The following is a 24099-nucleotide window of genomic DNA, read 5'->3' on the forward strand; positions in this document are numbered from 1 at the left end:
GCAGGAGGCAGGGTGGCGTGGAGGGAGAGTGTGTCCCTAAGGCCAGGGAGGGTGTGCCTTAACAGGATGCACTTGTGTTGAGCTCAGTGATGGGGGGAGCAGCTAGGTGAAGGTGCTGGCTCTGTGCAGAAGGAAAAGCAAGGGCCATGCCCCAGGGGAGCCAGCTAAGAATATTTAGAAACAGCCCAGGCCACCAAGGCAGGTGAGGTGCTGGGCACAGGTGACAAGTGGGAGAGTGGCAGGCCTGGATCCAGGTGATCAGAGGTGCCACCTGGCACCAGGCTGCCATTGGCACCGCTGCTTCCTCTCCTGTCAACCGGTGATCTTTCGAAAGACTGGTTTGATGGCGAAACTTTTGGCAAACTGTCTGTATTAGACTATCAGTCTTGCGCTCACAGTACCCAGCATTGGGCAAGACTGTCAAGGAGCCTCTGCCATGTCTTGCGGACTGGGTGTTTTCTCCAGATTGTGAATCATGGGCTGTTTTCTTTTCTTTCAGGGAAGACCACTGGAATCCCCATCCATGTCTTTGGCACAGAAACTCACATGACAGCCATTGTGGGCATGGCCCTGGGCCACCGGCCCATTCCCAACCAGCCACCCACAGCAGCTCACACTGCCAACTTCCTCCTTAATGCCAGCGGGAGCACATCGGTAGGTGCCAGCTTTCCTCCCACCTTAAAGGAAGGACCCATCTTGCCTCCATCCCCCGCTGTCCTACCCAGGACACAGTGTTCCTCTTCTGGCATTTAGGGAGATAAGAGAATATTGGGAAAGTTGGTATATGGTTATGCTTCAGTCAAGGTAGAGTAATGGAAAGACTAAAGGTTTTAAAATCAAACCCTAGTTCAAATCCTGACTGTTCTTGCAGAGAGTAGGACTTTAACTGGTGCCATATCTACTTAGACCCTCAGTTTGCTCATCTGTAGCATTGGACAAAATCAGTTCCCATATTGGCATCATTACAATAATGCTTCTGGAATGCAGTTTATGAAGAACACCATTACACCAGGCGGTGGTGGCGCACGCTTTTAATCCCAGCACTTGGGAGGCAGAGACAGGCGGATTTCTGAGTTCGAGGCCAGCCTGGTCTACAGAGTGAGTTCCAGGACAGCCAGAACTACACAGAGAAACCCTGTCTCAAAAAACCAAAAAAAAAAAAATAAAGAAGAAGAAGAAGAAGAAGCCAAATGGAGTACCTCCTGTGCTGGGCAGGAGGATTGTTGTGGGTTCCATGCTAGCCTGAGTTCTACATAGTGAGACTCTTTCCTTAAAACAATGCTGTATATTTGTCTTGCTACTTTATTTCCTTGGGGCTTTAGGACTGGTGGCTCTGGTCCTCAGCCATAACCTATGACCCTTAACTCTCTTCTCTCTGCATTACTCAGACTCCAGCACCCAGCAGGACAGCGTCTTTTTCTGAGTCCAGAGCTGATGAAGTGGCACCTGCAAAGAAAGCCAAGCCAGCCATGCCCCAAGGTAACTCCCAGAGGTTTAGCACAGTGCACAAGAAAGCCTGTGGTGTCTCCTTGTCTCTCCCTGCCTTTTCCTGTCTGGGGTCTGCCTGGAGGAGGCAGCAGGGAAGCAGTCTGAGCATGCCTGGGGAGTCGGCCTCAGCAGGAGGTGGAGTGGATCTCTTCAGGATGAGTGACTTGGGTCTTCCCTGTGGCTTCTCCTGGAGCTGGCGATCCACACTGCCTGGATCACCTCACTCCCTACCGTCTTCTACCCCTCCTGCTGGGGGCTGTGGACTGACCTGGGAGGCTATGGAGGAGATAGGAGTTCAGAAGCAAGAAGGGAAAGCTCTCCCAGACTCCTAAATGGAAGACAGGTTCTAGGAGTGGAGACAAGGCTAGCTCCTAGAACCTATCTTTCCCCATTTGCTGGGGGGCTCTTAATACACTTCTCTTTCTGTGCCTTATCTACTAGCCCTTGCACGTCACCAGCTCATCTCCATCCTACTGACGAGTTGACCTGCCAGCAGATGAGTGGCACTGGCTTCCCTAGCTGATAGGGCCTTGCAGCCTCTGTCATATAGTCAGCTGCGTTAAGGCTCAGGATCAGAAGTCACTGCCCTGTAGTCCCCAGGGTATCAGCTTTGTCCACAGTGGAAAATAGTGGGCCCAGCACTGTGCTGGTTCAGTCACTGTACTATGCTGCATGGGGACAGAGGGGTCAGCATTAAGAGGACATGACTCAGCTTAGCCTGAAGGCCAGGGTGGAAGTGTCACCCAGAGGACCTGGAAGGGACTTGAGTGTTCAGTGCACTTGCCTACCGTTCCTCTCCCTGCCCGCTCTCCGCACCCTGGTTATTTGTCTTGCCTGCTTCCGTCCTGCCCACTCGTGCTTTTGCCTCTTTCTTTGGCTTTACTTCTGCTGTCCACCATGACACAGTGATGGCACCGGAAGGCTTGTCTGTGGAACTGTACCTTGTTTTCCCTTCTCCCACTAAAGCTTCCCACCAGCAGTTCACTCAGACGCCTTGGTCATTTTCTTTAACAGATTCAGTCCCAAGTCCAAGATCCCTGCAAGGTAGGATGCCCCCACTGTGCCCCAAATCTGTGTGTGGCTTTGTTACTGGGTCTCAATTTCTCTGTGCTTCCTTTCTTCCTTCCTGGTGGGTTGCAGTGTTGTGTAGTACATTTCCTGTCCCCACCTTGGTGTGGCCCTGCCCCCTGAGTCCTAGTCTTTGCTCTTTGTCCCTTCCCTCTCCTGCTTAGTATTTACCTGCCCCAGCACAGCAGTCTCTTCACTGTGTGGCTGTCTCTGGCTCCTTACCTTGGTGGGAGGTGGAGGCATAGAAGGAGCAAGAGCCAGCCCACAGCTCTGGAGACTGGATTCCAGGAGGGATGGTCCTGGGGAGGAGGGTGACATCAGCTGAAAGGGGAGTGGCAGAGAGCAGTTGATGCCTCAGATCTGACCTTTGGCTGCTGTAGGGAAGGGACCACAGCTCCACCCTGATTCTCATCTGCATCTCATCATTGCCTTGCTTTCCTGCCGCAACTTCAGTACCGCCAGCTGCATCCCACAGCTCCTGATCCCAGACCAGTGTAGGTTTCTCCCAGGTTTGGTAGAAGAAGCAGAGAAAGATGGAAAGAGGGAAACTAGGAAGGTCAGGTAGTGTCTATCTCCAAAACAAGTCTTTTTCAAGACCTGAAGGGTTGTGGGCTTTGGTGTTGGAGGTCACAGTTTACAGTAGACATTTTCAGTGCATGTACACTCACGCACACACATCTGACCGTTGACCAAGCAGGTAGATTACTCAGTTACCTGTATCCGGACTTTCTTGTGACTTTTATTTTCAATACTGGGAATCAAACTCAGCCTCCTTGCATGCCGAGCAAACACTATACCACTGAGCTCCGCCTAGCCTCTCTGTGTAACTGACGGTCACAGTTGTGAGGGCAAGAGAGTCTTCCTTGATGACTTTGATCCCTAGGGAGGGTAGGATATCTAAACAAAAACAGTGGCCCTCTAACAGCTTTTATTTTAAGGCTTATTTTTAATTATGTGTACTTGTGTGTATCTTAGCTAGAGGGTGGCGTGGGGGGTGATGGATGTGAGTGCAGGTGCCTCAGGAGAGAAGAGGGTGTTGGATCCCTTGGAGCTGGAGTTACAGGCAGTTGTAACTGGATCTTTAGTAAGCCACCTGACATGGCTGCTAGGAACGGAAGTCGGGTCCCCTGCAAGAGCACAGCCAGCTCTTAACTACTGAGCCATCTCTCCAGCCCCTCTACTAGCTCTTAATCCTTTTATTGTCTGCCTCCAGTGAGATCCACTGTTTCCTAGAAGGCAAGGTCATTACAGAACAGGGACAGACTCAGTCTCCAGGGAGCCCTTCTCCCCTAGGGGAAGCGGGCTGTGGCAGGCACCTTTATTTGTTCACTTAGCTGGAGAAGAGAGGGGACAGGAAGGAAACCAGGTCATGAAGAGTGCTCTCCACTCTTAGTAGGGCCATTAAGGTTGGAAGGAGGAGGTATAAGGGGAAGAGTTACCTCTTACCCTTGCTAGTGACCCTTTCAGCTTTGCTTTCTCTATGCTTAAGGAGGTAAGCACTTGAACTCTGACTTTAAGGCAGGAGGTGTGGGTGGGCTTTGTCCTTATCTCTGAAGATGGGTTTATTTGTAGCATGGCACTTGGGCTCAGTGTGGGCTCCCCTGGGAGTGTCAGAGGCTCACTACTTTGTGGCCTTCTTTATCACACACCTTTGTTTTCCTTAAGTCATGTAATCCTGGCTCTCCAAGATGACCCTGGACCACGGTCAATGTGGATATCTGCTTCAATTTCCTGGGGCTAGAAAGTATGAGACTGGATTATGTGGTGGCTCTTACTCTAAGGTTCCACATCTTAAAGGAACCCTGGGATGACAGTAAATCTGGGTCTTCACGAATGAAGAGCCTTCTGACTCAGGAGGCTTACTGCTGGCCTGCACAGGGATATTTATTCAGACCTTGATCTTGGTTAGCCAAGCGTACAGCAGTACAGTAGGTTGATATTAGAAGCCTCTGGGTGAGATGTATTGCTCTCTCCAGGGGAGCACAGAGTGTCCTCAATGGCTGGTTTCCTCCCCTAGGACATTCAGGGAGTCAAAGGGGATGGTAATCAAGGGCCCTTCCTTTTCCTTCTGGCCAATGGCTGCATTCCTATAACCTCTTTGTATCATCATAGCCTTCTTTCTGTTTTGGAGATAAGAGTCTCACTCTGGAGACCATTGCCTACCTCTGTCTCCTGGGTTCTGGGATTAAAAATGTGAGCCACCATGCCCAGCCCGTTCATTTCATTAAAGACTTTCCTGTCGTTAGAAAGCCTGTCTCAAGAGTATTGTTCTAAGCAGCCAAGAGCTACTTGGGAAATAAGGATGACAGAATGGGGTTAGGGATGAGAATGAGGGCACTATGGCCCTGTGCTGGCTTGTGTCAGAGCACATCCATAACCTTAGTGGAGATAAGGCTGGGCTAGCCTCAGCCCTGGCTGCCTCAAGCCTCTGCACAGAACCCCTACCAACCTAGAATTTGTGTGCATTCAAATACTGATTGTTGCTGGTTTCATGTCTAGATTTACAGGCTGATTAACACTGTTGGGACTATAAAGTCCTCAGGTAGCAAAATAGGGAGAGGTAGACTTTTTTCTAGTGCCTTTAAAAATATTTTATTAAGGGTGGAGGTGGTGGCAGAGGCCTTTATCCCAGCATTTGGGAAGCAGAGGCAGACAGATCTCAGAGTTCGAGACCAGCCTAGTCTACAGAGTGAGTTCCAGGACAGTTAGAGCTGCACAAGAAAATCCTGTCTTGAATAAAACGAACATAATTGATAATAATAATAACAACAACAATAATAATTTTTTGTAATTGAGCTAGGCATTACTCATAACTCTAATTCTAGCAGTCAAAAGGCTGAGACAGACATTGTCACAGATTTCACAGATTAAGGTAGAGTGAGTTCCAGGCAATCTGGGTTACATAAAAACTGAAAGTAAAGAAAGAAGAGCTGATGGTGTGGTATCTGCCTACAGTACCAACAATTAGGAAGGAGAGGCAAGATCAGGAGTCTGAGGTGAGGTTGTCCTAAGCTACATAGTGAGTTCAAGGCCAGCCCCAGTTACGTGAGATCCTGCTTAAAAGCCAGCAGCTGGGGCTTGAGATACGGCTCAGAGGTTAACAGCACTTGCAGGCCTTGCAGAGGACATGGGTTGGTTCCCAGCACTGATGTGGTGATGGCTCACATCTCCTTGTAACTATTTCTAGAGGATCTGATTCCGTTCTCTGGTCTCCACAGGCATTGCACACACTTACATGTAGTCAAAACACCTATACACACATTAAAAATTAATAAAATGTTAAAAATCATTGAGTGTGGTGACATATGCCTTTATTTTCAGCACTTGGGCAGCAGAGGCCAGCAGATATCTGTGACTTTGCCTGGTCTGTACGGCATGATGCTTGTCAGCCAGACTACATAGTGAGGCTCTGTCTCAAAAAGACAAAGGAGACCAGAGAGATTGAGCACTGGCTGGTTTTCTGGAGAACCTGAGTTTAATTCCCAGAATCCCTGTGGCTGCTCACAGCTAGCTATTAACTCCAGTTTCAGGGGATTCAACACCTTCTCTGGCTTCAGTGGGTACTAGATAAGCATGTGATTTATAGACATACATAAGAGATAAAACGCCGATACACATACAATAATAAATTAATTAATACTACATTTTAAACATAAAAGAATGAAGACTATTTTATTGAGAATGCAGACCACAGGAGTACATGGTTTGAGTCTGTAGCATACCTGTGACACTTCATGCCCTGTGAGAACTCTCAGGCATCTTCAGCTGTGGGGGCCTTTCTGTTTGAGGATTCCTTTTCTGTTCACCGTGGGACTATTCTCTAGCCACGCAGGTCTCAATAGACAGTTGTTGCTCTCTCTGCTGCTTCCTTCTAGAAAAACTGAGGCTAGTTTCTCACAGTTTATTATCTCGTTTGCTGTTTTGAAGAACTACCAAACCGGACATGTAGCATAGGGATTCAGGGAGAGAGCTCCTATGGGTCTTCCTAAGGTGTGTGTTCTGGGTGCACTCGCTGTGTCTTTGCCCACTAGGAAAGAGTGCCACCCTCTTCAGCCGACATACCAAGGCCATCGTGTGGGGCATGCAGACCCGGGCTGTGCAAGGCATGCTGGACTTTGACTACGTGTGTTCCCGAGATGAGCCCTCAGTGGCTGCCATGGTCTACCCCTTCACGTGAGTCACGCCAAGGCCAGGAGTCTGGGAATGGCTAAGGGGATTCTCACCTTTAGATGAAGCTTCAGAGTCAGCCTCTGTTCTTTGCAGTGGAGGGATCTGCCCATCCCAGGGATTGGGGCAGTCCATGTTCCTAGGGGCCCTTTTTTCCCTCAGATGGGAACTTTTTGAGGACACAGATCTTGCTGCTCTTGAAGAAGTTCCTCCGTTCAGTTTCCCCTCCCCAGACCTGATGGGTTATCCTTACTTCTTGCAGTGGGGATCACAAGCAGAAGTTTTACTGGGGGCACAAGGAAATCCTGATCCCTGTCTTCAAGAACATGGCTGATGCCATGAAAAAACATCCGGAGGTGGACGTGCTGATCAACTTTGCGTCTCTTCGATCCGCTTATGACAGCACCATGGAGACCATGAACTACGCACAGGTAGAACATGGATCTGGGATATCTAGGTGGGGAATCTGAAAGAGCTTCTGAATGGAGTTTACAGTCACAGCCACTTGGGAATTGGGAGAACTTAGGGCTTGGGTGAAAGTACTTAGAAAGATGCTTCTCAGATGTGGCTTAAAAGTTCAAAGTGGTGCAAGCCTTTAATTCTAGCACTTGGGAGGCAGAGGCTGGTGGATGTCTGAGTTGGAGGCCAGCCTGGTCTACAGAGTGAGTTCCAGGACAGCCTGGGCTACACAGAGAAACCCTGTCTCGAAAAACAAAAGCAAAACAACAACAACAACAACAACAACAACAAAAAAAAAAAAAAAAAAAAAAAAAAAAAAAAAGTTCAGTGTGAGCAGTCCCTGCCTTGCTGGGGTACCAGAAATCAGTTCCAGCTCATTCCCTCCCAGACTGGCTTGAACAGGCTCAAACTCACTGTCTTGAGATGAGTATTGTTCAGCACTTGCCTGTGAATGTAAGGCCTTGGGTTTGATCCCCAGCACCGTCCCCAATATATTATTACTTATTTCAGGACAGATGTTAAAGAATAAAAAGCAAGTGGATGCTTCCATGTCCCTTTTCTCAGAAACATGGCCACCAGGTTTCAGCATACCCGCTGCACATGCACACCGCGTTCTGTACCAATAGGTTGGCAACATCACTTTTGTTCTTCCCAGTCTTGTCACAAAGTATCTTGGGTTAACATTTGCATGATTTCCTAATCATTACCTAGAGGGTTTCCATTGCTGTGAAGACACAATATCCAAAGCAACTCTTAGAAAGGAAAACATTTTGTTGGGGCTGGCTTACAGGTTCTGAGGTTCAGTCCACTGTGACAGGAAGCATGGCAGTGTGCAGGGAGACATGGTGCTGGAGGAAGACAGCCAGGAGGAGGCTCTCTTTCCACACTGGGCCGAGCTTAGCATAGAAACCTCAAAGGCCATCCTTACAGTGATACACTTTCTCCAATAATGTCACACCTCCTAATAGTGCCACTTCCCACGGGCCAAGCATTTTCAAGCCATCAGATCACCCTATCACAGATGTCTAGAAGTTGAACTGCTACATCAGAATGACCATTTGGAAACTTCTAAAACATCCAGGCTTCCAGAGCATTCATAGTCTAAGCTCCCATTGTTAGGGATTCTAGTTTCGTTTTCTTCTGGGACTTCATTTCATCATTCTGCTCTCTGAATGCTGGGATTAAAGGCATGCGCCAACTGCAATTTCTACTTCCAACAGCAAACAGCTGTGTAGTGAATACTCTGCATGTCTTTGGTCATTAACTAAAACTAACTTTGAGAAACACTGTCCTGCCATTTGTGTCCTGGGTTCTATATCCCTTCTTCCCCTCTTTCTGTTGCAATATTTGTCTTTTGTTGGTGACTTGTAAAAGCCTCCTATAAACCAGTATTTTTTGTTTGGCTGGTTTTTATTGTCTGATCCAGTTATCTCAGCTAATGAGTGGAGAACACAAACAACTTCTGCTATTTAGATGAGCTGCTTTTTCAGGCTAGAGCAGACTTTTGGCAAAACAACCCAAGGCAAAATGGTAGCCTCCATCTGTTTCCACAAATAAAGTTTTATTAAAACAGCCAGTGCTTTCATTTATGAATCATGCATGGATACTTACACCCTGAAAACCTGTTACACAGACCTCAAGACCCACAAAACCTAAACTGTGGTCTTGCAACCCTTTATAGACTGGCCCAGAGCCAAAGAGAGATGGTTCTCAGATCTTCAGTTCCTCTAGCCCAGTCTAGGCAAATATGGGAGCAGCTTGTTTCCGTTGTGCACTGGCCACAGCCTGTAGGGAAAGAGACAAGACTTGTTGGGGACTTACAGGGAAAGGCAGGTAGGGATCAGTTGAGTCTGGGGTTTTAGGTGAGAATGTAGCTGTAGACTAGCAAAGACTTGGAAGCATTTGCTTCTCCTCATGCACCGAGTCCCTGTGTCACTGGCCAGTGGAGGTGTGTTTCAGTGTCTACTGCTGTGTGTGTGTTTGGGGGTGAGGTGGGGTACATGTGGAGATCAGAGGACAACATTCAGGAGTCAGTTCTTCCTTCTACCACATTCACCCTTGGCATCAAACTCAGGTCATCAGGCTTGGCAGCAAGTGCATTTGCCTGCTGAGCCATCCTGCTGACCCCATGCCTCTCCTCTGAGAGAAGTTTAAAGTGATCAGGGCAAGACCTGAGTCATGTGGGAGGCAGAAGGTACATTCTCTTCACCTTTCTTTGTTCTTGAAACCTGGGTGTGGACACTGGGCTTAGGAGGAAGGCCTCATTGTCTATCGAAGGTGAAATGTTCACAAGTTCAGTGTTAATTTGAAATGTTAATCCTCTAGATCCGTACCATAGCCATCATAGCGGAAGGCATCCCTGAGGCCCTCACACGGAAGCTCATCAAGAAAGCCGACCAGAAGGGAGTGACCATCATTGGGCCAGCCACGGTGAGTGTCCACTCCAGGAGTCTTCCTAGGACTATAGGAAGCATATGTATTTTTGTTGTGAGGTTTTTTTTGTTTTTGGGGTTTTTTTGTTTTGTTTTTGTTTTTGTTTTTTTGACATGGTTCTTAGTACTGGTCCAGACTGACCTGGAACTTATGGTAATCCTCCTGCCTCAGGCTCCTCCTGAGACTTGGGATTAGAGACATGGTCCACCATGCCTGACAGGAAGGAAGCTCACTGCTATTGTTAATAACTTTTTTATTTGATTATGCTGGATTATGTAAATCCATTTTCATGCAGAGATATAATGTACTTTGAGCAAAACTCTAGCCACAGCCTCCTGCCCTTCCTGACCCTCATTAGGAGATGGAACTGTGACTGTCAAACTTTTGAGGGCAGCAGTTTTATCTGTTGAACCATGTCATTAGCCCAAGCTTGCTTTTTGATTATCCCAGGTTCAAGATTTCAGAAGTACTCACTGTGTTATGACATTACGAGGTAGATTTTTTGTAACATTTTACTTGAAATGCTAAGGATAGAACCCAGGACCTCACTTATACCAAGCAAGAACAGTGCCACTGAACCACACTGCCAACCCCCAGTTAGTTTTAACTTTGTTTATTTCCTTGTTCCGTGTTTGTGGTGAGGGTGGCTTATGGTCCGGATGTATTAAGCCAGAGTGGATGTCAGGAGTCTCTGTTACTCTCCACCTTACTCCTTTGAAGCTGGGGTCTCCTTGACCCTGGGGCTTTTGTGGTTTATTGACTAAACCAGGAGCCTGTAAGCCCCAGCGACTTTGCTGTCTCTGCCTCCTTCAGTGCTAGGGTTACAAGTATCAGAGGATAATGCCTAGCTGTTACGAAACTGAGTAAACTCATTCTTTTTTTTGGTGTAGGGGTGCTCTTAACCACTGAGCCATCTCTCCAGCCTCCCAGCCCTCCAGTTTGTAAAGGTCCCTCACCACAGTCTGATCTCCTTCATAGTTACAAGGGGTTAACTGCTGATATTTCTTGTTTTTAATGCTTTTGTCCTTAAATGCAACTATAATATAGTGTTTAATTATTCCATTAACTATAAGCCAAAGAAAAAAGCTATCTGAGGTTGGTTGGGTTTTGGTTTTTTTTTTGTTGTTGTTGTTTTGTTTTTTGTTTTTTGGGGATTTTGTTGGTTTGTTTTTTGTTTGTTTTTTGTGCCTCAGAACTTCTTGTTAGAAGACATGTTGTGTAAACGTGGGAGCTGGGGCTGCAGAGATGCCTGAGGAGTTAAGAGCACTTGTTCTTGCGGAAGACCCCGGTTCTATTTCCAGCACCCAGATGGCAGCTCCCATCCTTTGTAACCCCGGTCCAGAGAATATGCCATTGTCTTCTGGACTCCGTAGACAGTACATGCACACAAAACAAGCAAAAATACCCGGAGACATAAAATAGGAATAAATTTAAATAAAAATTTGAAGCTAAGGCTGTGTGTGGTACTTGGGAGCCAGAAGCAGACAGATCTCTGTTCCCTCAAGCGTAGCCTCGTCTCCATAATGATTTTCAGGCTAACCAGAGCTGCATAGTGTGATCCTGTCTCAAAAAAAAAAAAAAAAAAAAAAAAAAAAAAGAGTAGGAGGTAGGATGTTTTTGTTTCCCACCCCGGTGTTAGGGACTCTGAGGGCCTCATTCACGCTGGGTAGGGATGCTGTTTTACATACAAAGTTTGCAATGTGTCCGAAGGGAGGGAAGAGGCTTCTTCATGGGCAGGTGTGATTCTTTCAGCTACTTCTCCCCACTTTGGACAGAGGTACAGGGGAAGTAAAGTAGGGTTTTGTTGTTCTTCCTGCACCCTGCTTCGTCTTAACTGCTGTTTCTGTCTCTGCAGGTTGGGGGCATCAAGCCTGGATGCTTTAAGATTGGGAATACTGGTGGAATGCTGGACAACATCCTGGCCTCCAAACTATACCGCCCAGGCAGTGTGGCCTACGTCTCTCGTTCTGGAGGCATGTCTAACGAACTCAATAACATCATCTCTCGGACCACAGATGGTGTCTATGAGGGTGTGGCCATCGGCGGGGACAGGTAAGAGCTGGGACTCTTCTACAGTGGAGTTAGCTAGCCGGGCAGCATGCATGGTGTGTTACTGACACAGAGGCCCTAGTAACTGAGTGGGGACTGCTCTTTACTGGCCCCTCCCACCTGTTTCCATTAGCCTAGAGCTTCTGAGTCTGCCCTAGACATCGCATTCATGAGCAATCCATGTCTGTAGTGGGGTGCTTCTCATATATTCCTGCACCTGCCTACTCTGTCTCCTGATCTTCCGTCCTCCCTGCTCTCTACAGGTACCCTGGGTCCACATTCATGGATCATGTGCTGCGGTACCAGGATACTCCAGGAGTCAAGATGATTGTAGTTCTTGGGGAGGTGAGTTGTTACCATTGTTGTTTTTGAGGAAAGGGTCTCCTTTTGATTATAAATGTAGTCTAGGATTTGCATTTTTAAAAATTCAAGCACTCTGGCACTATACACCTTAAAGCGAGAGTCCTGGTGGTACAGCCAGTAAGATTCTGGGGTTGAGAGTTTGCTCTGTTGGCAGTGAGCAGCAGTGAAGGAGGAACCGTCTTCCCTCTGGCCATGGTCTCCACCCTCTGGGAAGGATAGCTGGAACATTAAGGCCAGCTTCCTTTTTAATTTAGGTTTTTTTTTTTTTTTTTTTTTTTTTTTTTTTTTTTATCTTATGTATATGAGTATTTTGCCTTTGTGTGTCTGGACACCATGTGGATTCCTCCTGCCTGCAACAGCCAGTGAGGGTGCCAGTCTCCTGGAAGTGGAGTCATAGGTGTTTGTGATCCACCATTTGGATGCTAGGAACTGAAGCCAAGTCCTGGAAGAATAGCAAGTGCTAGCAAGTGCTCTTATGCTGAGCCATCTACCCAGCCCCTGTAAGGGCTTCTTCTTCTTCTTTTTTTTTAAGCTCCAGGAGAGTTCTGTAAGCCCATTTCTTACTTGTTCTGAGAGAGGCTCTAATCCTGCATCATCACGTACTGTGGATTAGAAAGGGATACCTAGGAATGGCCTTTAGACACATATTACCCCTTCGTAATTCCTTATACACCTAGGATGAATCTTTCTGGTGGAAATTAAACTCACTATCTGCTTACGTAGCCCAAGTTTGTATCCTCTGACTTTGTAGCCAACTTTTATTTCAGGGGGTTGTTGTGGTTTTGTGGAGTTCCGTTCCTTTCCCTTTCTCTCTCTCTCTCTCTCTCTCTCTCTCTCTCTCTCTCTCTCTCCTTCCTTTCTTCCTTCCTTCCTTCCTTCCTTCCTTCCTTCTCTTTCTCTCTCTTTCTCTCTCTCTTTCTTTCTTTCTTTCTTTCTTTCTTTCTTTCTTTCTTTTTTTGGTTCATGTGTCATGTAGGCAGTTTTTCCTGTTGTAGGACTGGTCCTAGGAAAACTTGAAGCGGCTTCCATTAACTCGTGGGGTTTTTCTCTTTCCTCATTCCTTTGCAGATTGGGGGTACAGAGGAATATAAGATCTGCCGGGGCATCAAGGAGGGCCGCCTCACCAAGCCAGTGGTCTGCTGGTGCATCGGGACCTGTGCCACCATGTTCTCCTCCGAGGTATGAGTGGGACCAGCTATCCTTGAGTAGGAAATGAGGTTGCGGAAATGGCTGTTTGAGCTGAATCATACATACATCATCCTGTTCAGTCGCTAATTCCTTCAGTAAGCCCGTGCTGCTTGCTTTGTGACTGCAAAGCCAAGCCCAAGTTCCGCCCGCCAGGAATTTATCTCACCTAGATTCTTCTGCACATTCATCAGCAGATTAAGGCCGAGATGAGACACTGAGTTCTGACTCAAGGGAGCGTAAGGAGGAAGGGGATATAGCTTGGGCTTAGCCTGGAGGTCATGTTAAGGACACCCTGTGGGAGTTAGTGGGAGAGAATTGTTCTTCCTGTACTAAGATGACATACTGTGCGTGGAAGGCGACCTAATGGGTAAAGGTGCCACCATCAGTTTTGACCACCTGAGTGCGGTACCCAGAATCTACACAGTGGAATGAGAGAACTAACTCCTCCCACAAGTGGTTCTCTGACCTCCACATTCACACTGCGGCACTTGTGAGCCACCGCAAAAGTAAAGGTGACTTGCCAAGCAGCTGAGTGCTGGTGTACTTGGAAATCCAGCTCTTAGAGGGCTGAGACAGGGGCATGCTGAGCCTGGGGCTGATAGATGTCTTCTGAGCTTCTGAGTCGCAGAACCAGACTGACTGTAAGTGTTCGAGGTTCCAGCTTAAAACTATCTCCTGTTGGGAAGATGGCCAATCTCCTGCCGGAAATAAAATGCAGGATAAAAATGAGCTGTCAAGCAGAGTGTGGTGGCACGCCTTCAGTCCCAGCACTCGGGAGGCAGAGACACACAGGTTTCTTTGAATTGGACCCCAGCCTGTTCTCCACAGTGGGTTCCAGGACAGGCAGAGCTTCATAGTGAGACTCCTATCTCAAGGAAACAAAACAAAACAATTTACTAACAAATTCATTCAGAACAGCCTATGGGTTCCTGGATGTTGTGTATAGAGAAGGTTTGGCTTCCAGGCTTCCTGCAGCAGTGCTGCTGTTGTGGTGGAGGGGATAATTGAACCCAGGGCTCAAATGCTTTACCACTAAGCTACACCCCTAGCCCTCAGTGACACTTTACCTATAAACTCAAGCTGGCTGTCGGAGTCACACATCTCTGTTGGAACAGCTCCGTTCCTGTGTCTCCTACGGACTGGAATGCAAAGATGCCTCAAAGGATGTGCATAGGTCAGGCCCTGTAACACTGACGGCTAAAGATGGAAGTAGCCTAGTGAGGTCGGGAGGAGAAGGTCATCAGGGAGGAGTCGGTCATCATGTGTATCTGTATACTGGGAGGATGTAGTCATCATATATACCTATGTACTGGAAAACTAGGCAAGCCTGAGGGATGTAGATACTCACCATAAAAGGAACTCAAGATGCGGTTGTTCTTAAGGCAGGGTATTGTGGAAACTTCAAATATGATTCATTTTATTTACTTATTATGGTATATGGTATAGTGTTCTGCCTGCATTTATGCCTGCAAGCCAGGAGAGGGCACCAGACCTCATTATAGATGGTTGTGAGCCACTGTGTGGCTGCTGGGAATTGAACTTAGTACCTCTAGAACAACAGAAATTGCTCTTAACTCTGAGCTATCTCTCCAGCCCATGATTCATTTTATAAATATGTGGGATTTTTTTTTCTCCCAAGTGAGTAAAGGGGACTAAGGTGATCCAGCATTCCGCCTACCTCTCAGAGGTTGCTGGCACGGGCTTTAAAGGTCAGCTGTTTGTACGCTGTCACCTGGCAAATCAGGACCTCCATTTCCAGAGCTGTAAAAGTGGGTGTTTGGGTGATTTCAATGAAAATGACTGTAGTCAGGCGTGATGGCACAAAGTATAGTCTCAGCATTTTGGAGGCAGAAACAGGAGGACCATGAGTTCAAGGCTAATATGGGTTACATGGTGAAGGAGCAAAACACAGGCTGGGGAGAAAGCTCAGCTGATCACAAGCATGAGGAACCGAGTCTTGGCCCCAGCACACACATACAATCCAGATACAGTGGTACATACCTGTAATTCCAAAGGAGTGAGGTGAAGACGGGTTCACTGGTCAGCTGGTCTAGGTTAATCAGTGATTTCTAGGTTCAGTAAGAGATACGGTCTCAAAGAATAAGGCAGAGAGTGATTAAGGCAGATACCATTATCAACTCTTAACTTCTATGACATGAACGCATGCACGCACACCACAAAGCCAAAACAGAAGTGATTGCAGAGGTCTGGAACCCTTAGGACTTCAGTGATTCTTCCAACTACTTATGGATGAAGTTGCTTCTCATTGGCCTTTCTCTTGGCACCTTCTTCCTCCCAGACCTTTCCTCACAAAATAATCCCACTCTTCTATTTGGGTGCTTTTTGGATCCTGCCGAGGTTAAATGTTGTCCTTTCTAAGACTTGCCTTGGTCATGGTGTCTGCTCACAGCAGTAAACCTTAACTAAGACACCTAGCAAAAGGCCAACAGCTTTATTTAATTGAGGCTGCCTTACAGGTTCAGAGGTTCAGTTCATTATCATCAAGGCAGGAGCATAGCAGCATCCAGACAGGCATGGTACAGGAGGAGATGAGAGTTCTACATCTTCATCTGAAGGCTGCTAGCAGAATACTGGCTTCCAGGCAGCTTGGATGAGGGTCTTAAAGCCCACACCCACAGTGACATATCTACTCCAGCAGGACCACACCTGCTAATACAAACCATCACACTGGGGCATTCTCTCAGCTAGCTACTAACTTAACCTGACATCTGCCATTCTGTGTCCCCATGTAGTTCTCACTGTCTGCTTACACCTCCATTCTGTCTTGAGAGTGTCTGTCTGTCTGTGTGTGTGTGTCTGTGTCTGTCTGTCTGTCTGTCTGTCTCTCTCTCTCTCTCTCTCTCTCTCTCTCTCTCTCTCTCTCTCTCTCTCTGTCTGTCTGTCTGTGTGTGTCTGTGTCTGACCAGAATCCCATCCCATACTTTCTGTCCCAGCTCTGGGTCATCAGCTCATTTTACAAAATGCCTCATTTTAGTCTGAGCCAATCAGCAGCAGGACAACACCTGATTCGTCTTTTAGGTGCCTTTGGGCATCGTGAGCTGCCTGACCTTCCTCTTTTATGCAGGTGACAGACGATACCAAAGTCCTGCTAGCACTTAGCTTTCTGTCCAGCAATCAACCCAATTGGAAATATAGACATGTCCTCATCCAGTGTAAGGGAAGGTCACCCTAACACTTCTTCACTGTTTCTGTGCATGTTTTCCTTCTGTCTCCTACCCGACCATGCCAAGGATTCTTCCAAGGGGTCAGCACCTCGTTTTTTGCATCTTGCTGGCACCACCCCATTATTCATGGGGAGGGCAGGACCTTAAAGTGTGTTAAATTTTAAAAGTAATTTTTTTTTAAGACTTGAGTTTATTTATTTATTTTTACTTTTGTTGTTGTTTTCAAGTCAGATTCTCTGTGTAGTCCTGACTGTCTGGGAACTCACTCTATAGACCAGGCTGACCTCTAACTCAGAGATCCACCTGCCTCCAAGTGCTGGGATTGAAGGTGTGCGTCACCACCCAACTTTAAAGTAACTTAGATTGTTGTATGACACTGCAAGGACTTCAGCTAGCACAGTAACTGTCTGGGTAGCAGTTGATCTTGAATCCTTGAGCAGGTCAGAGAGAGGAAAGTGAGGAACGCCCACTAATTGGCACACAGGAGCAGCTATTGAAGGAATAGTTAAGAGCTAGAGACTGGAGCTGGAGAGATAACACTGGCTGTTCTTCCAGAGGGCCCAGGTTCAACTCCCAACACCTACAGGACTGCACACATAGTCCTCTGTAGCTCCAGTTTCAGGGGACATTCTGCCATCTTCTGGCCACTGCATTGTGCATGCATATACATACAGGTTAAATAGTGAAATACATTTAAAAAGTGGAGAATTAAAGAAAGGCCTTATAAAGTGGCACTCTTATAAGTATGGTTCTCAAAACACAGGCCCTCAAGGCAGTCGCACAGCCCATCGGAGAGACAGGGCTGCTTTAAGTCAGGGAAATGCTGTCTGTCTATTTGTTTTCCCCTTTAGAAACCTGAGTTCTAGTTTTGAGAAATCCTAGAGTTTAAAGGTTTGTTTAGTCAGGTATGATGACCTGCACGTGTTGCTGAGGCAGGAGAATTGCTCCAGCCCAGGAATTCAGAGGTCAACCTGAGCAGCTTAGCAGAAGGAATCCCCTATGAAGTACCTGCTGAACTTCGCAGAGCAGGTTTCTGAGTGCAGAGAAGCCATTGTTAGCCTTTCTACAAAGCATGTCACCATTCCTCTTTGTTGATTTAAATCTGCAAGAACACAGGCTGGGACCAAAATCGCCCGGGTTCAAATGCTTCCACATACTACCTTGTGGTTATGGGCAGTCACTTAGTCCTAGAGGAAACACTAGTAGGCAGCAGACAGAGCACCATGTGAGTGGAGCTCTTAGAAAGCGCTTGGTGGCCGGGTGGTGGTGGCGCACGTCTTTAATCCCAGCACTTGGGAGGCAGAGGCAGGTGGATTTCTGAGTTCGAGGCCAGCCTGGTCTACAGAGTGAGTTCCAGGACAGCCAGGACTACACAGAGAAACCCTGCCTCGAAAAACCAAAAAAAAAAAAAAAAAAAAGAAAGAAAAAGAAGAAAGCGCTTGGTGGTGGGAAGCACTGACTGCTCAGATGAGATGCTAGTACAGTTGTTTGCTGGGTCCCATCCTAAGTCAGGTAGATTCATTCATTTCCCCAACTGCTTGACTCCCACATAAGTCTTTAAATTTTTTTTTTTATTACATTTAGTGTGTGTGTGTGTGTGTGTGTGTGTGTGTGTGTGTGTGTGTGAGAGAGAGAGAGAGAGAGAGAGAGAGAGAGATACATTTGGGGGTCAGAGGACAACTTGTAGGAGTCAGTTCTTTTCACACTTGTCAGGCTTGATAGCAGGCACATTTACCCACTGAGCCATCTCACCAGCCCCTGGTAAACTGTTTGATGGGTTTTATCTCCCCCCACCCCCTTCCTGTTTTGTTGGCTATACACCTTGTTGCAACCCATGGTCAGAAAGAAGAAGCAGTTGCTACTTGTTGCTATGGAGATGTAAGCCTAGTGATATAAATGCTGACTTTTTGAACAGCTTGAGATTTTTGCTTTCATATGAGCTCTCTTGAGCTTCAAGGTGTAGCTAACTTGACTCTTTGCTTGTTGCTGAGAGCTAACCCTCCTTCCGATGCCTCTCACACTGGCCACAGGGATAGCAAACGTGGCTCATATAAAGAGGATAATCTTGAAGTGGGATTGACAGCTTTGTATCCTTGCCTTAATATACACTGGGTGTCACCTCGAAGAAGCTGACTTCTCCCTGCCTCAGGTTCCACGCCTGTGACATGGGAGTTGCCTGTTCTACCTCTTCAGTTAGCATACTAAAGGCTTAAATGAAGGAATCTGTGTAAAGCCTTTGGCACAGGCCAGCCTTGGGCCAGGGTAAGTGTCATGGGTATCCAGAGAGTGATCAGTTCTAGTGTTTCCCAAGGTCTTTTGCTCTTTCCTGGAGGACTGACAAGCCTAGTAAAGCTCTTGCTGTTCTTTCCTTTCCAGGTCCAGTTTGGCCATGCTGGAGCTTGTGCCAACCAGGCTTCTGAAACTGCAGTAGCCAAGAACCAGGCCTTGAAGGAAGCAGGAGTGTTTGTGCCCCGAAGCTTCGATGAGCTTGGAGAGATCATTCAGTAAGGCGTGGGCAGGATGTGGTGTCCCCACCTGTCCTGAGGACAGCAGCCCCCTAACACGGGGGCCTCTAGTGTTTGTTTGCTCTAACAAAAAGATGGGTTTTCTACAGGGAAAACCCATCTTTTTCCTGGCTTTTGTTTTATTTTAGTTGTAAAAGAAAGCATCAGGTCAAGGCCAGTTGGCTGGTGTTAAACCTCATTTGGTTTCTGAGGCCACTGGCTTGGCTGGTGTTGGTGGCTGTTAAAGAGACATGGGCTTGGATGTGAATAGAAAGTATCATCTTACACAGGCAGTGGTGGCGAACACTTCTAATCCTAGCATTTGGGAGGCAGCGACAGGCAGATCTGTGTGAGTTGTAGTCTACACAGTGAGTTCCAGGAGAGCTAGGACTACACAGAGAAACCCTGTCTCAAAAAAAAAAAAAAAAAGATAACAAACAAACAAAAAGTGTTATCCAGAGGATCACTTCTGGTTGATAGAGTTATTGAACGTTTACTTTTTCTATTTCTACCTCCTGAATCTGCCTTGGCTGTTCTTGTCTCTTCCCGTGGTTCCCAGATTCAGCTTCCTATGAAGCCTCATCCAGAGAAGGGGACCTAAAGGGGTGGAGGGAAGGACAGTCTGGGCCACAGTTTGTTTTCATTTAGTTCTTGGGATCCAGCTGGTAGGGATAGAGTGCTGGCAGCTGAAGCAGCCTACAGTGTTTGGGATAGAGCCTAGGAAAAAAAATATCTACAGGAACCATACTGTCTCTTGTCTTTCCCTGCCTCCCAGGTCTGTGTATGAAGATCTTGTGGCCAAAGGAGCCATTGTACCTGCCCAGGAAGTGCCACCTCCAACAGTGCCCATGGACTACTCTTGGGCCAGGGTAAGTGCCATGGGAATCCAGTGGGTGAAGGTGGATTTGGTGGTTTTGTTTGTTTGTCTTAAAAACATGCTCTCTACAGTCCTAAAACTTGCTATGTATAAAACACAGAGATTGTCTGCATCTGCTTCCTGGGTGCTGGGATTAGAGGCTTGTACTCCCATGCCTAGCTCTAAGGTGGTGTTTTTTTGAGGCAGGATCTTACTAAGTGGTCCTGGCTATCCTAGAACTTACTGGACCAGGCTGGCCTCAAACGCAGAGATCCTCCTATCCCTACCTCCCAAGTGCTGGGCTTAAAAGATGTGTGCCACCACACTGGGCTAGATTGGTGAATTTTAAGGTGGTTTGACCTCCTGACTACCAGGCCCCTTCCAACTACTTAGAGCAGTCATGCCAAGCTTTTCCAAGGGGATCAGAAACCTCTCTGGTTAACTCTTGGGTCCCATGCACTGTATGTTCGAACTGTCCATGGTTTTATTTCTAGGTCTGGTGACAGAATGGGCAGCACAACCCACATGTGTTTTATCTGATACTGGAAGGAGCCAGCTTTTAGGGGCTGACAGTCAGCACCAGGGAGGTAGAGGCAGGAGGATGATGCTCATGTTTATGCTGCTACTGCTATCACTACTATTACTACTACCTCTTCCTCCTCCTCTTTCTCCTCTTCCTCTTCTTCCTCCTCCTCCTCCTTCTTCCTTTTTTTTGATTTTTTTTAAGACAGAATTTTTTTGTGTGTAGCTTTGGCTGTCCTGGAACTCACTTAGTAGACCAGGCTGGCCTCGAACTCACAGAGATCCACCTGCCTTGGCCTTCTGAATGCTGGAATTAAAGGCAAGTGCCACACTGCCCGGCTTAGAAAGCTACTTCTAAGGAATGCTTTCCTTGAACATACAAAGGAATATATTTAAAATTTTTGTTTAGTTAATATTTATCACAGGAGATTATCAGAAGATAATTATGATGAGGTGCCACATAGTAGTTAAAAGGAGTTAACTAAATTGTACATGTACAGACATTAATAGAGTCGGATCCATTAAGTAAAAGGCACAGTATAGGTAGGCTTGCTAAGTAATCTTGGTGGTCCTCAAACTTGGTGTGTAGAGCCAGTGATCCACCAGCCTCTGCCTCCAGAGTGCTGACATTAAAGATAGACTCTACTATCCTGGCCTCTGCTTTTTTTTTTTTTTTTTCTCTTGTTGTTGTTGGTGGCTTTGATTTCTCTATGTAGCCCTGGCTGTCCTAGGACTCAGAGATCGCCTGCCTCTGCCTCCCAGTGCTACGATTGAAGGTGTGCACCTCTATACCTTGCCCCAACCTCCACTTAAGGAGTTTGTCTGGGTATTTACTGCTTGTCCTTCAGAGCCGACAAAGCATTCTTGGGAGCACACATAGCTATCTGCTTTGGGGAAGAAAACCTCTGATGGCCACCATAACCCTCTATCCTGTGTCTGCTCAGGAGCTGGGTTTGATCCGAAAACCTGCCTCGTTCATGACCAGCATCTGTGACGAGCGAGGGCAGGAGCTCATTTATGCAGGCATGCCCATCACCGAGGTCTTCAAGGAAGAGATGGGCATCGGTGGTGTCCTTGGCCTCCTCTGGTTCCAGAGAAGGTGAGACACGTGGGCAGGGGTGATAGGACACTGGGCTCAGACCCATGGCCTTCTCCTGACATAGGAGGTAGGGTGGGCAGACTGAAGAGTGTCACCATCACGTGGCCACAGGCTGACAGAAAGGTCACTGTAAACCAAAAGAATGAGGAGAGGTCTTGGGAACTTTTAAAGAAATGGACAAGGTAGTGACCTCTGGGTCAGCAGGGGATCTGGACGGGTATAAACTTAACCAGTGGGGCTGGTAGAGCTGCCATGCAGCCCCAGGAGAGCTTATTCCCCTAGGCAGTTTTGTCTCTCATCAGGTTAACTGTAGGTGTTTGTGTAGAGATGCTGTAGCCATGCTGTAGGCCTTTCCTGGACAAACTCGGTGTGGTACATAGTTTCTCTGTGAACTCCCCGCACCCTCCATCCCCAGGCTCCAGACGGTGCCCTTGATTATTCTGAGATTGAACTGCAGGCTGTGTATGGGGCCATGTCTCCTTTCTGGTAGCAGGCACGTGGAGAGAGCTGCAGCCGGTTACAGACCAGATCCTGCTGCAGAAACTCACGCTGACAACGTTTGTGACTGGAGGCTCCTTTCATTCACCTTTTTTTCCAACGTTTTTTGAGTCAGGGTCTCACTCTGTAGACCAGGCTGACCTCAAACCCAGAGGTCAATCTGCCTCCGCCTCCCATGTGCTGGGATTAAAGGCATGGCCACCACCACTCAGCTGACCAAAGTTCATGAGCTTTTTGATTTGTTTGTTTACTTGTTTATTTTTTTATGTGCTTGCCTGCATAGTCTGTCTGTTGTCTGTGTGAGGGTATCAGATCCCCTGGTTAGAGTTGCAAACAGTTGTTAGTTGCTGTGTGGTTGCTGGGAATTGAACCTGGGTCCTCTGGAAGAGCAGGCAGTGCTCTTAACCTCTGAGCCATCTCTCCAGCCCCATATATATGTCCCTCAGGAGGAGAAAAATTTCATATGTATAGTGAAGATCGCAGTTCAGAATGTTTCATAGCCTCAAGTCAGAGCCAAGGTGTTTCAGGCAGCATTTATTGGTGTTGCACAGTGGGACAGAATGTGTATGTCACAGTATGCATATTATGTTTTCGGAACTAAGGTTGTAATGAAGTTGTGTGGTGTGACATGAGCAAGCATTGCAGATTGACTATCATTTGATTTTGAGTTCACTTTTGATCGTTACACATTCAGAAACCTTATATGGGCTCGAAAGATGGGTCAGTGGTTAGTGTCAGAATCAAGAAGGGTTTGACTTGGAATTGGCAGTGGTATCAGGCTATAGGCGAAAGTGTGTCCTTGTCATTGTAACTTCTGGACTTGGTTCCAACTCTTCGCCCTGTGCTTCTGTGTGCCCTCCTCTAGGTTGCCCAAGTATTCCTGCCAGTTCATTGAGATGTGTCTGATGGTCACTGCTGATCACGGGCCAGCTGTCTCTGGGGCCCACAACACCATCATCTGTGCTCGGGCTGGGAAGGACCTGGTCTCTAGCCTCACCTCAGGGCTGCTCACCATTGTAAGTCTGGCCTTCCTGGGAGGTGGCAGCTTTGGCATCAGGCTGCCTAAATGCAGCAGGCTCCTAGGAGCCCAGGGTAAGAACCCCAGGCCAGATGCTGCTCAGGGCATCCTGGGATGGTTTGCAGGTCTGGGACAACCATCACCCTCAGCAGTGTGGGTTTGTTTCTCCTACAGGGAGACCGGTTTGGGGGTGCCTTAGATGCAGCAGCAAAGATGTTCAGTAAAGCCTTTGACAGCGGCCTTATTCCCATGGAGTTTGTGAACAAGATGAAGAAGGAAGGGAAGCTGATCATGGGCATTGGCCATCGAGTAAAATCGGTAAACTGTTGCTCCCATCTGTGGAATGAGTGGTGATAAGAGACTGCCAACTGAATTAGAAATGCTTGGCCTGGGGCCATGGCATCATAGTTGAGAATTCTGGCTGCTCTTAAAGCGGACATACATTTAGTTCCCAGCACCCACATGGCAGCTTACAACTGTAACTGTAGTTCCAGGGGACCCAACACCCTCTTCTGGATTCTGGGTGCCAGCAAACAGGTGGTTCACACATGTGCAGAAGGTCAAAGGCCAACTTGTTGGAGTCAGTTCTTTCCTTCTTCCATGTGGCTAGAACTCAGGTTGTCAGGCTTGGTGGCGAGTGCCTTAACCCGCTGAGCCATCTCTGGCCCTTTACTCATATTGCGTTCATTAAGGCAAGTCAGACAGTTAAACTTGACATACTTGGTGCAGAGAGGTAGGAATGTTAAGACAAGCCCACTTGAGATAGACCCATAGGGAAAGACAGTATTTTAAACAGTTAGTGTGGCCCTGTGCAGGATGACAGTCGTGTGGATGCCCTGGTAGTATGTCCGTTAGGTCACCAGTGGTAGGATTTGGGGTATGTCTGCGTCATCTTACTCACCACTGTCAGCCATGGGGTCCCTATCTTAGTTCCAGTTTGTCCTGTTTCTTTCTCTTCAGTTTGTTTGTTTTTTGAGATGATCTTTCTGCACTTGGCTGTCCCTGAGTATGCTAAGCTGGCCTCAAACACACAGAGATCCTCCTGTCTCTACCTCCCAGGTGTTGGAATTAAAAGTGTGCACCATTACACCCAGGTCAGTTAGGGTTTCAGTTGCTGTGATAAGAATAACCTGATCCAAAACAACTTGGGGAAGGAAGGGTTTATTTCATCTCACAGTTGTTAGGTCAGAGTCCTTCCTTCA

General features: G+C 47.3%; 1 protein-coding gene across 2 annotated transcripts in view; it reads left to right on the forward strand.

Moving 5' to 3' along the window:
- Acly (ATP citrate lyase) overlaps positions 1 to 24099 on the forward strand; it is a 49206-nt gene that overhangs the window by 21388 nt on the left and 3719 nt on the right. The window contains exons 12-25 of one of the 2 annotated variants that reach the window (XM_034504687.2): positions 500 to 654; positions 1389 to 1479; positions 2503 to 2532; positions 6588 to 6729; positions 6986 to 7154; positions 9508 to 9612; positions 11471 to 11667; positions 11928 to 12009; positions 13096 to 13206; positions 18777 to 18904; positions 19680 to 19773; positions 21227 to 21381; positions 22745 to 22895; positions 23072 to 23215. In XM_034504687.2, coding sequence (XP_034360578.1) covers positions 500 to 654; positions 1389 to 1479; positions 2503 to 2532; positions 6588 to 6729; positions 6986 to 7154; positions 9508 to 9612; positions 11471 to 11667; positions 11928 to 12009; positions 13096 to 13206; positions 18777 to 18904; positions 19680 to 19773; positions 21227 to 21381; positions 22745 to 22895; positions 23072 to 23215 — 1754 coding nt within the window. The remainder of the gene's footprint in view (positions 1 to 499; positions 655 to 1388; positions 1480 to 2502; positions 2533 to 6587; positions 6730 to 6985; positions 7155 to 9507; positions 9613 to 11470; positions 11668 to 11927; positions 12010 to 13095; positions 13207 to 18776; positions 18905 to 19679; positions 19774 to 21226; positions 21382 to 22744; positions 22896 to 23071; positions 23216 to 24099) is intronic. The other variant, XM_034504688.2, reaches the window with a different exon arrangement.

This window comes from Arvicanthis niloticus, chromosome 6 (assembly GCF_011762505.2).
Source record: "Arvicanthis niloticus isolate mArvNil1 chromosome 6, mArvNil1.pat.X, whole genome shotgun sequence".
Classification (NCBI taxonomy): Eukaryota; Metazoa; Chordata; class Mammalia; order Rodentia; family Muridae; genus Arvicanthis; species Arvicanthis niloticus.